This window comes from Drosophila teissieri, chromosome 3R, assembly GCF_016746235.2.
Source record: "Drosophila teissieri strain GT53w chromosome 3R, Prin_Dtei_1.1, whole genome shotgun sequence".
NCBI lineage: Eukaryota > Metazoa > Arthropoda > Insecta > Diptera > Drosophilidae > Drosophila > Drosophila teissieri.
Window position 1 is genome coordinate 15,127,762 of NC_053032.1, and position 11,776 is coordinate 15,139,537.

General features: G+C 42.1%; 2 protein-coding genes across 3 annotated transcripts in view; both read left to right on the forward strand.

Moving 5' to 3' along the window:
• The first annotated feature begins 351 nt into the window (after positions 1–351).
• LOC122619642 (serine/arginine-rich splicing factor 1B) lies at positions 352–2,317 on the forward strand. Of its 2 annotated transcripts, XM_043796696.1 has the most exons (5): positions 352–628; positions 754–1,123; positions 1,443–1,567; positions 1,627–1,710; positions 1,782–2,317. In XM_043796696.1, the coding sequence occupies exons 1-5, from the start codon at positions 465–467 to the stop codon at positions 1,798–1,800; spliced, it is 762 nt and encodes a 253-aa protein (XP_043652631.1). In that variant the 5' UTR covers positions 352–464; the 3' UTR covers positions 1,801–2,317. The 2 variants fall into 2 exon arrangements, with proteins under 2 accessions (XP_043652631.1, XP_043652630.1); XM_043796695.1 differs by having other exon boundaries at positions 353–628; positions 1,627–2,317.
• Positions 2,318–3,974: 1,657 nt separating this feature from the next.
• The window catches only part of LOC122619436 (extracellular sulfatase SULF-1 homolog), a 29,317-nt gene continuing 21,515 nt past the window's right edge, over positions 3,975–11,776 (forward strand). The window contains exons 1-2 of the mRNA XM_043796388.1: positions 3,975–4,706; positions 11,491–11,536. The gene's annotated coding sequence lies outside the window, so the exon portion shown is untranslated. The remainder of the gene's footprint in view (positions 4,707–11,490; positions 11,537–11,776) is intronic.

Here is an 11,776-nt window from a genome sequence, read left to right on the forward strand (position 1 = left end):
GTGGTGTCACTACAAATACATTGCAGCTCGGGGTGATTGGCGATAACTATCGGCTAGTAATAATATATAAGAAGGGGAATATGTTAAGCTAATAAAATAGATTTTATCCCAGCTAAATAACCTGTAGCCCTAAAACTGCGCATTTAATACATGTTTTGTGACCGTTAAACGCAAATCTTCATAACTTATTGCCTTTGAAGCTTAATTCCGCCCTTTACTTTACCAAAGTAACTACTTACTGGGTAACCATCGATATATACAACGAAACTTCCACCTATAGTGTAGTATCAACTACACTAACTATCGATAAATACTGAACACCCAAGAGTTTTCTCCAACTTCAACCAACGGTCATACTCCGTCGGCCATTTGTCTTTGTGAGCGTGACAGAAAAAGTTCTGTGAAAATCGAAGTAGAATTTTAGCGAGCAAGTCGAGCAAAGCGTCTGATTTAAACTGGAAAAAATGGGATCACGCAACGAGTGCCGCATTTACGTGGGAAACCTACCGCCGGATATCCGCACCAAGGATATCCAGGACCTGTTCCACAAGTTCGGCAAAGTTACTTTTGTCGATCTGAAAAATCGGCGTGGGCCGCCATTTGCTTTTGTTGAGTTCGAAGATGCGCGGTGAGTAATGCGAATACACACAGCTGGCCCAGCTGCCCGCCAGAGACACCCAACTTATTCGCGACAACTGCTTCTCCTCCTTCCATGACCACCATTTACTCCGGTTTCCCCTTCGCCCAACACAGAGATGCCGACGATGCAGTAAAGGCGCGCGATGGGTACGATTATGATGGGTACCGCCTGCGCGTAGAGTTCCCGCGGGGCGGTGGCCCTGGAAGCTACCGCGGCGGCAACCGCAACGACCGCAGCCGCGACGGTGGCGGGCGCATGGGCGGACGCGGACCGCCAGCCAAGCGCTCTCAGTACCGCGTCATGGTTACTGGATTGCCCGCCTCCGGATCGTGGCAAGATCTCAAGGATCACATGCGTGAGGCTGGCGATGTCTGCTTCGCGGACACATACAAGGACGGTTCCGGCGTCGTAGAGTTCCTGCGCCACGAGGACATGAAGTACGCAATCAAGAAGTTGGACGACTCTCGTTTCCGTTCGCATGAGGTATGTTAATTCGGCAAGCTCCAACTTTGTAAAATTCAAATGTATTCGGGTTTTAGGGTAGAGAAATTACCTTTGCATTTATTTTGTAAGCATACATTATTCACCAGCTGGAATAATTTAATGTGATTTCAAGAATGAAGACTGACATTGAGTTATATTGATTTGGTTGCACACACGTACGCCCTTAAATGTGTCCAATTGATAAAAATCTAGTTCGCCTTTTATAGATTTAGTTCGTTTGCATATCCGATTACATTTTGAAAAATAGTTCCTTTAAGTGATGTTTTTTAAATGATATTAATACCCTTATTGTCTTTAGGGCGAGGTTGCCTACATTCGCGTACGCGAGGATAGCGGCGATAACGACCGCAGCGGTGGCGGCGGCGGCAGCGGTGGAGGTGGTGGCGGCAGCGGGGGCGGTGGAGGCCGTGACTACCGCGACAGGTAAACCAAAAATTACCATAGCTTATCGTTCAATATTTATTCTTTGAATCCCTCCACAGATCCCGTTCGCGCTCATTCTCGTCGAGACCTCGCCGCCGTGGCACTCCCACATACTCCCCAGTGCGACGTCAATCTTATTCCAGGTCTCGCTCACGCTCTAACTATTAAACACAACCAAGCATTATCCATTAATCTATAATATTTCTACGAGCAGGAAAAGCAAGCTAAATTAAGAAAACGCATTCAATATTTGTTCAAGAACTCTCAAATATCCTACTTTGTAAATTGACTATCCAAGCCTTCAGCGAACCAATCAAGTTTGTTCAGTCAAGTTCCGAACTCTCATCGAACCCAACATATTTAAAAAACCACTTGCTTTTCCAACTGTATCACACGTTCTAAGAAGCAGAGATGTTATCTTAAATTATAATCCACCGGGCAAAATTTGACAAAAACAGTTCAAAAATGGCAAGTGTAAACCAAGGAATTTTCTTAGGCAACAAGCACTCGGCATTCCTTGATTTGCTTTTGTTTTATTTTGAGCCTTTGCTCAGTCTGCATACTACAAATTATATTATAAATCTAATTTTGGCTGCACGTTTACCAAGCTAATTTATTAGAATCTACCTTAACGAAACAAGAAACATCGATACAGAATAAATATGTTTGTAATGAGAGAAAGAAAAGAAACAGAAATCCGAACACAACGCAATGTCAACCACATTGATAAACAAACTATTAATACTTTAATTTTTATTTTCTTCTCTTCCCCATTTTGCGCGTTTATGTTTGGAGAGTGATGAGGATGTGGAGGATGAGGATTAATGGATGAGGAGGAGGAGAAGGATATTTTGATGTTGATTTTGGCGTGGATTGGATAAATTTGGATTGAAATTAGAGGAGGCAGGACCTGTCTATCTATCTTATGAATATGAAAATATTTATTTGATTGTAATCAGGATTGGATTTGGATTTAGAATTTTTCTGAGCACTTCGCTGGGACAACGTGGGATGCAGTGTCCCATGGCTAACTCGCACCTCGGAGGAGGAGACAGGAATTTCGCATTGTTGAAGGATTTTCTGTGTGAACTTTGGTCGTGTTCAGGTTAACGGATGTTTGGAGGAGGAGAATGTCGATGGCATCGGTGACGGTGAGGAACACTTGCGTTGCCCTTGGACAGGACTAGAGCATACAGTTTCGGACTCGGCCGCATCTCTTCGAGCCTCGCCCCTTCTTCGGCATCTACCTAACGGTCGGGATTAGGATTCGCTTGGACAGGCTCTCACGCTTTGTTGTCGCCTTCCTTGGATCGCACTTCAGACACTAGCTCACCCAGGGAAACGCGTGTTTCGTGGCCTTTGCGCCTCTGTCGTTATCATTTCACGGATTTGCTCTGCATCATCCTACGTTGACTTGCGCCCAACGCTGGATAGTGGTTCTTGGTCTGGTCTGGTCCGATCCGATCCGTTCCGGTCTTCCTCTGTCTCGCCTCTCAGTGGTATGTTAGATTGCCACATCAATTTTTACTTTTAATTTGCGTTATTTAGTTTTTAATTTATATATTCTTTACCCAAGTCTTTCGTCTCCATTGATATTGTTGCCTCCGAAATGTGGCGATTGTCGCGTGTGCGTTTTTGTTTTCCATTTTTTGACTAGCAGGGTGAAAATTCATGCCCCGACTATAGCCCACACCCGCATCATCTGCATGAACTTTCGTTAACCTAATAAACTACTGTAATACCAACAAAGAAATTTAAGAACAGAGCAGTTCTCTCGTTCTCTTTGCTTATCGATCAACCTATAAGCCATAGTACTAACATATTTTTGAAATGAAATCCACCTTTACAATAAATATTCCAAAAAAAATAATGAAAAAAATGAAGCTTTTAATAGTACGTTTTAGGATGGGTGCGAGGAAAATGTTTCAGCGATTTACCTAAAGTGTAACAAAGAAAGGTAAAGCAAGATAAAACGCTATAGTCGAGTTTCTCGACTATCTGATACCCGTTACTCAGCTGATGGGAAATTAAACATTATTTTGGCATCTCTAGAAATTGCCAAGCAAACAAATAAAATCAATTTCAAAAGTGTATACCCTTTACTCTAGAAGTAACGTATATAATTAAAATTTTTGCGGAAAATTAGTTGGTGTTGTATTAAATACTTTCATGATTAGATGTCTTGCTTTTGCAACCTTTGCGTTCCGAATCCAAGTTTAAGCTGCCCGCCGATAAATTTGTACAGAGGACTGTTAATCCGGCAATGCTGCCTCACCTTGCTGTAGCGGAAAATCCCATGTAGCTCTGCGCTCAAGTGGTATTTGGTCATTTTGCAGCACGGCCACACTAGCAAACAAACTATATAAGCAACACGCGCATTTTGTTGTTGGGTTTTTCAAATTATATTCGCCAGCTGTTCGGACGCGCGTGGGAACTGCTCAGTGTTTGTTGTTATTTTTTGTTAATTTTGAACGCAACGAACTGGTCGCGTACGTATTTCCATTTGTATTTACGCATTAATTTAACTCGCGCTGTAAAATAAAAGTGGTGAGGATTCCTCTTCTAAAATCAACTATCTTACACGAGGAAAAGTGCGCCAAAAGTTCGGAAAACCCATAGAAACCCTATGAAAAGAACGCCTTGTATATCACGTAAAAAATACCCACGTAAAAAATAAATAACAAATAATTCGGAAAGTGCACTACAAGCGCTTGCACATACATACATAGTTCGTGGGCAGTCTTTGGACGGCTGAAGGAGAAGATACCGACGGTCGTGGGATCCAATAGATTCAATAGAGTGCTTCACCAGATCGGCGGCCCTTCGTTTGTTAATGGTGTTTTGTGGCGGTGCATCCAGGTTATCGCCGCCCTCCTCGGCTCCAGTTTTATTGAACTCGACCGGATTGGACGAACCTATCTGCGGTTAGTCGGTGGGACTGAGGAAGCTATTAATCGATCGTGATTGTACAACCAATTACCGTGTTTATCACCTAATTCGAAGCCGCCTGGCACGACGCGAACTATAAAGAGAAGCTCAAGTGTCCAAATAATAAGTAGACAGCGCTCTTGATTACAATCGCAGTGTGTTAAAACTACAACTACTTGAAGTTTAAACAGATATATATATATTGCCTGAGGTAAGAGCTGCACTTTCGCATGTTTTGCATGCCCACGGAACTGCTGAGATCATAAAAGTTGGCAATTTAAATCGCAGCATCAGCCATTTCCCCCTAGCAGTTATTGTTCTCGGTTGAAACCTGAAAGGTTTTTTATTGATCATAATATAAAATTAGTAGTTCGAGGAGGTGGAGGTCGGCTGATCTAAACAAAAAATGCGATTTTGCCTTTTATGATCCTCATCAGGCATCACATCTGGTTCGGTCTTTGTTGTATCGATTCATCAGCACTTCCTCAATATTCCTTAGTGAAAGTAAGACTCGATCGTTTGACATTGGTAATGTGACCCAGTTAGGAGTAGGGTGCTTCTTGGGTAACTCGATCCGTCAACCCAAAGGTGTTGCCTTGTGGCTACTACCTACCTAACTGCTTGCAATGCAACCTGCCTAGGGTCTTCAAGGTCTCCTCCCCGTCGGTTTCCTGTTCTTCTAAGCAAACACTGCGAGAAAACTTAAGCTATCTGTAGGATTACCTACCTTTAATATACAATATATGTGTAGCATAAACAACCATTTGCAACCAAATCCAAATCATGCAGTCGATTTTTCATTGTCCTAGTACAGTATTTTGTACAGTGCATATTTGTGCAGACAGCCCGTTTGAGTCCCTTGTGCGTATCTCTGTTCTTTGTCCTCCCCGGCGTGTTAATCTTTTGTTGTGATGAGATGCTTATCACACCTACCGCCGCCTTGCGACAGGTGCATTCTGAAGTTTCCGCTGGAGCTGTAAGAAAAGGTGATCCGCGACTGGAAACTGGCAACGGGCAACTGCCAACTGGCAGCCGTGGAAATGGGAAACCCTTTTCGCTCGACCATTCAAGTGCCGCTGTTCGTTTGCCCGAATGATTGACGGGCGGCAACTGTGACCCCTTAACCCCTTGTTGCCGGCACTCAATGGGCCGCATCGCGTAAGCAATTTATGTTAGTTGTTGTTTGACTGTTGTGCCTTACCTTTCCGACCGGATCCATTCACTAATCTTTTGGGAAAATAAAATTCAATGCGTATGACGAAACCACCCTTAATATTTGCCGATTGCTGACTAATTGTGGGAATCTTCAGATAATTCGTTGAAGTCACTAGAAACCAAAAAATTCAGTGAGTTTTGCTGCCATATAACTTTTTGCTATAACTGGAAATTCGAAGAAAAACAAAAGATTTGTTTGTTAGATTATAAAGATAGTAAAGTCGTAACATCAACAGATAAGATAATTTTGGTTTATAGAAGATTTAATATACCTGCGATTATGCTAAAAATGTATACATAGTCCTAGGGAATTAATTATGCTGGAATATGGTACATTTAAGATAAAGGCTTTTAAAATACGCTACAAGCTCAGATTGTTAGTTTTAAGGGTATTTTGGTTTTGTACATGTTTCTTTGTAGTAAAGTCCGTCGTATTTTCCGGCCAAGCATTTAATTAGACACTTTTTACTTTTCCCGGCGCACAAGACACAAACTTTTATCCGCGGCGGCAACAAGTTAAAGACGCAAGTCTGGCCGTCTGTCTAATTGTTTTGACTGTGGCAATTTCTCCTGGTCTTTTTAAAGCTGCACTCCGAGCTGGAGTGTGGCTGCCGGGCGGCCAGGCGGCCAGGAAACTGGTTTGCCAGTTCCACGCAATCCCAGAGCTTTAATTCGGTCAATTCAGCGGGAGCGGCATAAGGCGACTAAGGCTCATGATGATGATGATGACGATGACTAACGCTGGCCCCGAGGCAACGACCAGGGCAACGAGAACGGTCCAATTTGGCCTTTTACCGCAATCAGGTTTGGGATTCGGTTTTAGTTTCGGTCTTGGTCCGCTCGATACGATACGTCAACGGGCCGACCGAATGGATGAATGAATGCCCAGCTGAATGAGCGAATGGTGGCTGAGTTATTCAGCTGGCCGGCAATCCATCATGCTGTCCTCGAAACTGGTTGACCAACACCACTTAATGAGTGGACAAGGCGTCTCCGACATTTCCCATTTGCATCCCATTCCCCTCCGATTCCTTCGACTCCCGATTCCCGATCCCCACGCAGAGTCATTAGCCGCAAACTATGCCTATATGGGCTGATACCCCGTCAAACATGGCTCGCATTAAATACAGCCATAAAAACGGCAGGGAGGCGTGTTCCATGGGGCACGCGTTTGGGGCGCCGTTTAATTGCGGTGCGCGATTTGCAAGCGTTTTTAAACGCCTTAATTTGCATTTGCATACTCACTGTCTTCGCTCTATGAATGGAAAATTAAACGCCTAATGGAGCAGTTGGTTATGCATGTCACTATATAGGCAAGTGTAAATTAACACATGCACTGGGGCATCAATTTCAATTATTCATTGTCGCTCTGAAAACTGATAAGGACAATGGGTGACGAACTCGCACTATCTTGGGTTAATAGAGAAGTGAATTAATTTATATTGAAATGTTTTAGAAACTATTACAGATAGGCGGCGGGTTATATATTGATAAATTGTATATTTTTCATGAATATAACTAAATTCAAAGCCTGCATAGTTAGGTGGATCTGCAATTGTATTTATTTTTAGCTTTGCTCTGCTAGACGCACCATTAACTTATCGCGCACCATCGGTCTGTAGTCCTATTTTACGACTTGGCCGCATGTCTGGCCGCAAGGCGCGTTTAAAAACGCCAGTGAAAAGCCAGCAAATCGCGTCAAACATTAAAAACATTACCCTGAGCCGAGAGGGTTGGCCCTGGTAATTGTAAGCGGCTATTAAAATAATTTAACGCGCCTCCGTTTGCAGGCTAAGGGCCGCAAGGACGGGCAGAAAGCATTACCCAGCCAGCCCGAAGGGATTAACATAATTTTTGCTAATATTGTAAGCGAGGCTCGCAGCACATAATGCGCTTAGAAATATGAAATGAATAAAGACTGCATTAACCTGAATGGTGGCCACGGCAGCAGGAGCAGCTTCTGCAGCTTCAGCAGCTGCAGGAAGGATTGCGGCCACGGATTGTGTAGAGGTGCACGCAGGCTGAGCTGAACCCAAAACTTAAGGGTGACGAGGAGGCAGGCGGCGGAAAAAGGAGCATGATCCATGATGAGCTGTGCGGCAGGAATGCGCCAAAAGGCAGCGACGCCGACTGCATTAAAGTGGAAAATCCTGTCTGACAACATTTAAACGAAAAAGAAATATATACACAAACCTATAGTAAATATGTGCAAAATAAAACCTACAACGAAAAACCACAAACAACACATAATAAGCGTGAAAAAAGGCAAAATGAGAGCAAAACCAACCCAGTCCAATTCCCAGACTTGGCTCCACTCCGGACCAGAAAGGATAAAGTGGGCAATGAAAAGGGAGTGTGGCTATGAGAGAAAACCACCAACAAACAAAGGAAAGAAAACAAAACGAGAAGATTGTCTTCTACTCCTAGACGGAATGCTGTAATACCCTAGAAAAAGTAAACATTACAATTTATTTATTTGTGTGTTTTCAAGACCGTTTGCAAAAAAGACACAAACTGCACTATTTGAAATTCACAATATTAGTAATGTGCATAAATATTTACACCGTTCATCGGTTTTATAGTTCATGATTTATGGCACTAAAGAAAATATACTAGAAAACAATCTATAAACATGCATTAAAAGCAAACAATAATTGGTTTATTAGTTTTTACTCAAAGAATTTATATATTTCATCCAACAAATTACCCTACAACACATAAATGTTCAAAGAGAATTAAAACATCATGCGATTATGATTAACGAATTGATGAAAATATTTTGGACACCTGATCCACAGGCACACTCAGCACTAAAAGCATTCCGATTTGCACATTTTCCGCGATTTCGTTTTGCACCATACACCAAATACACCAAAGATGGACGGCGCTAAGAACCGCATTCATAACATCAATAAAAGTTCGTGTTTGTTTACGGGTAAAGCAAATTAATAATGAAAAATCACATGTGGTTTTCCACAAACCAAAAACGAGCCGAACAATTCTCCCACTCATATTTGTATACAAAGAAAAGCAATTAAAATCGCGAAAAACACTAAATTTATATGATTGTATTTTGGCAAAACGAAGCGCCAAATCTTGCGTGGCCAAATGATGCGAGTATACCACAGTTGATGATTAATGATGCTTTTTGGACGCATATATTAATGTTTATGAATAATTTGTTCATATTTAACAGAACTCCTCGATGTTTAATAATTGCAACCGAGTGCTAATTGAAAACATTTCCAGGAATTCCATGTGTGTTTCGTTCAAGCCATTTGTATTGCTGTCAACATATGCGCGTTCGATTTATCAGGTAGTTTTTGTGAGAAGTCCGCTGGCAACGGTGGATTTCGTTTCGTTGAATGTGTTTTCTGGTGAACCCATTCTTCGATATGAGGAGCCACTCCATCGTGTCATTTCCGTTCAAATTTCTACATTGACGAATTGACAAAAATTTATCATGGCATTGTTTCCTGCAAATGTTATAGCCCGCATTTTGTCAAAGTCCGCGCCTGAGAAAAAGGTATAACAAGATCCGACCCAAAAGCTATTTCTTGTCCTAAACATGCTTGCTCTTTGCCTTTTTCGGGCCTACACTTAACGGGAAAATTAACGACAACTGACAGGCGCAGAACAAAGGACACTGAACACAACTCGAAGAACTCAGTAATCATAACACAATATCCATAGAATAATCATGCTGACCAGAACGCTCAATCAATTGTTAAAATGCTGAATAATTGATTCGTTTACAATGCTCTGCGAGGTAATCAATTAAAAGTTGTTCTCCAGAATGCAAAGGAAAATCGTTATAGCTATAAAAATGAAATGGCAATGGCAATAATAATAATTCCTAATTGTGATTTGCATGCGCCATTTCGAACTCAATCAAAACTCAACTCTGACCGCGGGCGTTTATTACATTTTTCTGCGTATGATGTAAATATGTACATGTCAGTTCGCTTATAGCATTGCTTATTGTTCAATATTATTTATTTTTGCTATAAAAAACATTTTTTTATTTGATTTATGACAGCAGATTTGAGGTGGGTTGTAATTGAAATAATGCTTGCTAATGGATTGCGCGAATGTCTATAAGTGTTAGATGCCTCGGAACCTATGGGAATATTTTTATTAGCTTGGAAACTCTGTAACATATTTTACCAACATCAGGTGGAATGCTTTCTCGCAATTTGCCAACTGATGGTAATTGGTGCGTAACTTCCATTCCTTCTTCCCTCTGATATTCAATGATGCGTTACCAAAAGCATTATTGTCTGCCATACGAATTGATTGTCTATTTGCATTGTTCATTTGGCTCTATGAAATCATCACCATGCAACTACCTGTTTTCCGGAATTTATCTGCACTGGAAAAAATTCTTTTACCACTTCGAAATGTGTTTTAAATATTTGTTCAAACTGATTATAATTTATGGAAAGTAGGGGTGCCATCACTCGGAATTCAACAGAGCCCTAAAACAACTTGTTCCGTTTATAGCAATTATAAACTACTAATTGTTGTTCAACTGATACATGTATGATTTCCTGGGCGTGTTTCTGGGTGGAAATGCGCAATAGTCCGGCACAAGTATCCGAGTGTGAAGTCGCCCAAGATCAATGACACCAGCGAACGGAGTTTGGGAGTGCGAAGCGGGTTCTGGGCGCTTATCAAAAGTTCTGGTCTGTTGATAAACAAGCGGCATGATAAATGGACAGCAATCAATAACGTGGAGTTGTGTGCTTCCTTGGCCAGCCAGTTAGTCAGTGGGTCGGTTTGTTTACCTGCAATCAAAACAGTTTATGTTTTTCCCTTTCATTCTGTTTGCCTGCCTTGTATGTAAATAAGTCCGTAAATACGCGGACCGAATAGGCAGGCAAATAAAAAGTAGAATGGCTTCCCCCATTCACTTCTGTCGCACTTTGTTTGCCCTCCTATTTGCGAACGCTGCGTATACGCAATGGGTGCAGTTGTTAGTTCGATCGCACGGTATTTGGCTAGATTTTAATGTGATCAAGGTTATGCGGGTGAAAAGTTAGCGGAAAGGTCCTAGTTGCATGTCAGAAAGGTGTTGGGAATAGCACAATAAACGATCCACCAACAACTGGGTTAAAAGTTAACTTCTAAAGGGGCCGGTGAGCATTGCGCATACGCAACGTAGCTGCAGTAAAGTCGTAAAAACGAGAAAACAACTGCTCACCTGAAGGCAGTTCAGCGGCAGCTGTTTGTTCAATAAAAGCCAAACAAGCTAGCCTTAACTCGAAAGCAACTTGAGAAAATTGAACGAAGTGGCTATACACTACTCGAAAGCCACTTTGCCTGCTTCGCCCATCAGCTGAAAGTCTATTAATCCGCATTTACATTCGCACTGCAGTCTCTCTTTCCATGAGTTTCTTTTTTTGCACTCAATTAAAATGCCAAGTTCAGCGCCTGCCAACTTTCAAAACTGACAGCTGACAGATGGAAATTGCCCGGCTAAGGAAAACTCCTGGCCGGGTCACGGACTCGTCACTCATTCCACGGGCCAACTATCAATCATTCCGCTCATTTGCCTGTGAGGCAGGTGCAAATGTGTCAGTTGTAAATGAGCAGAAAGTTCACAAGAGCCTTTGCAGTTGGCTTCTTGAAAGTGTCACCGGTCTTGAGTGGGGAACACGGACTGTTTTAATTGAGATGAATAAATGATAAGGCTCCAGCTGTCGTTCCTTCGTTGCTACAATATTTGCTATCTCTCTTCCGAGGTATTAATATTTTAATTCGGTTTTCTTGAATTTCAGAGATACTGGCAGAGGCAAACGGAAGTCGAAAATATTGAAAACCAGGGTGAGTTTTAAGCTAAATATAAATTCCTTAATTTACACCAACCCCTCAGTGCAGAAAAATTACGCAATTCACCTTTGAGCAGGTAATTATCCAAAGCTGCGGTCCATAAAATCCGTTTCTTCGCACTTCGGTGGCTGCAGTTGCCTTCTCCATTGAGTTCCTTTGGACTGGCTGCTCTTAAATTCGATGCACTGCCTTGCGGTTTGAACTCTCACCCCCCGGGAAATTCTGGGGTGAATT

Bases quoted from the DNA above. Each gene is read 5' to 3' on its own strand.
- LOC122619642 (XM_043796695.1), top strand. From the start codon at position 465: ATGGGATCACGCAACGAGTGCCGCATTTACGTGGGAAACCTACCGCCG. The intron at 629-753 runs GTGAGTAATGCG...CGCCCAACACAG, and splicing joins GTTGAGTTCGAAGATGCGCG to AGATGCCGACGATGCAGTAA. The intron at 1,124-1,442 runs GTATGTTAATTC...TATTGTCTTTAG, and splicing joins CTCGTTTCCGTTCGCATGAG to GGCGAGGTTGCCTACATTCG.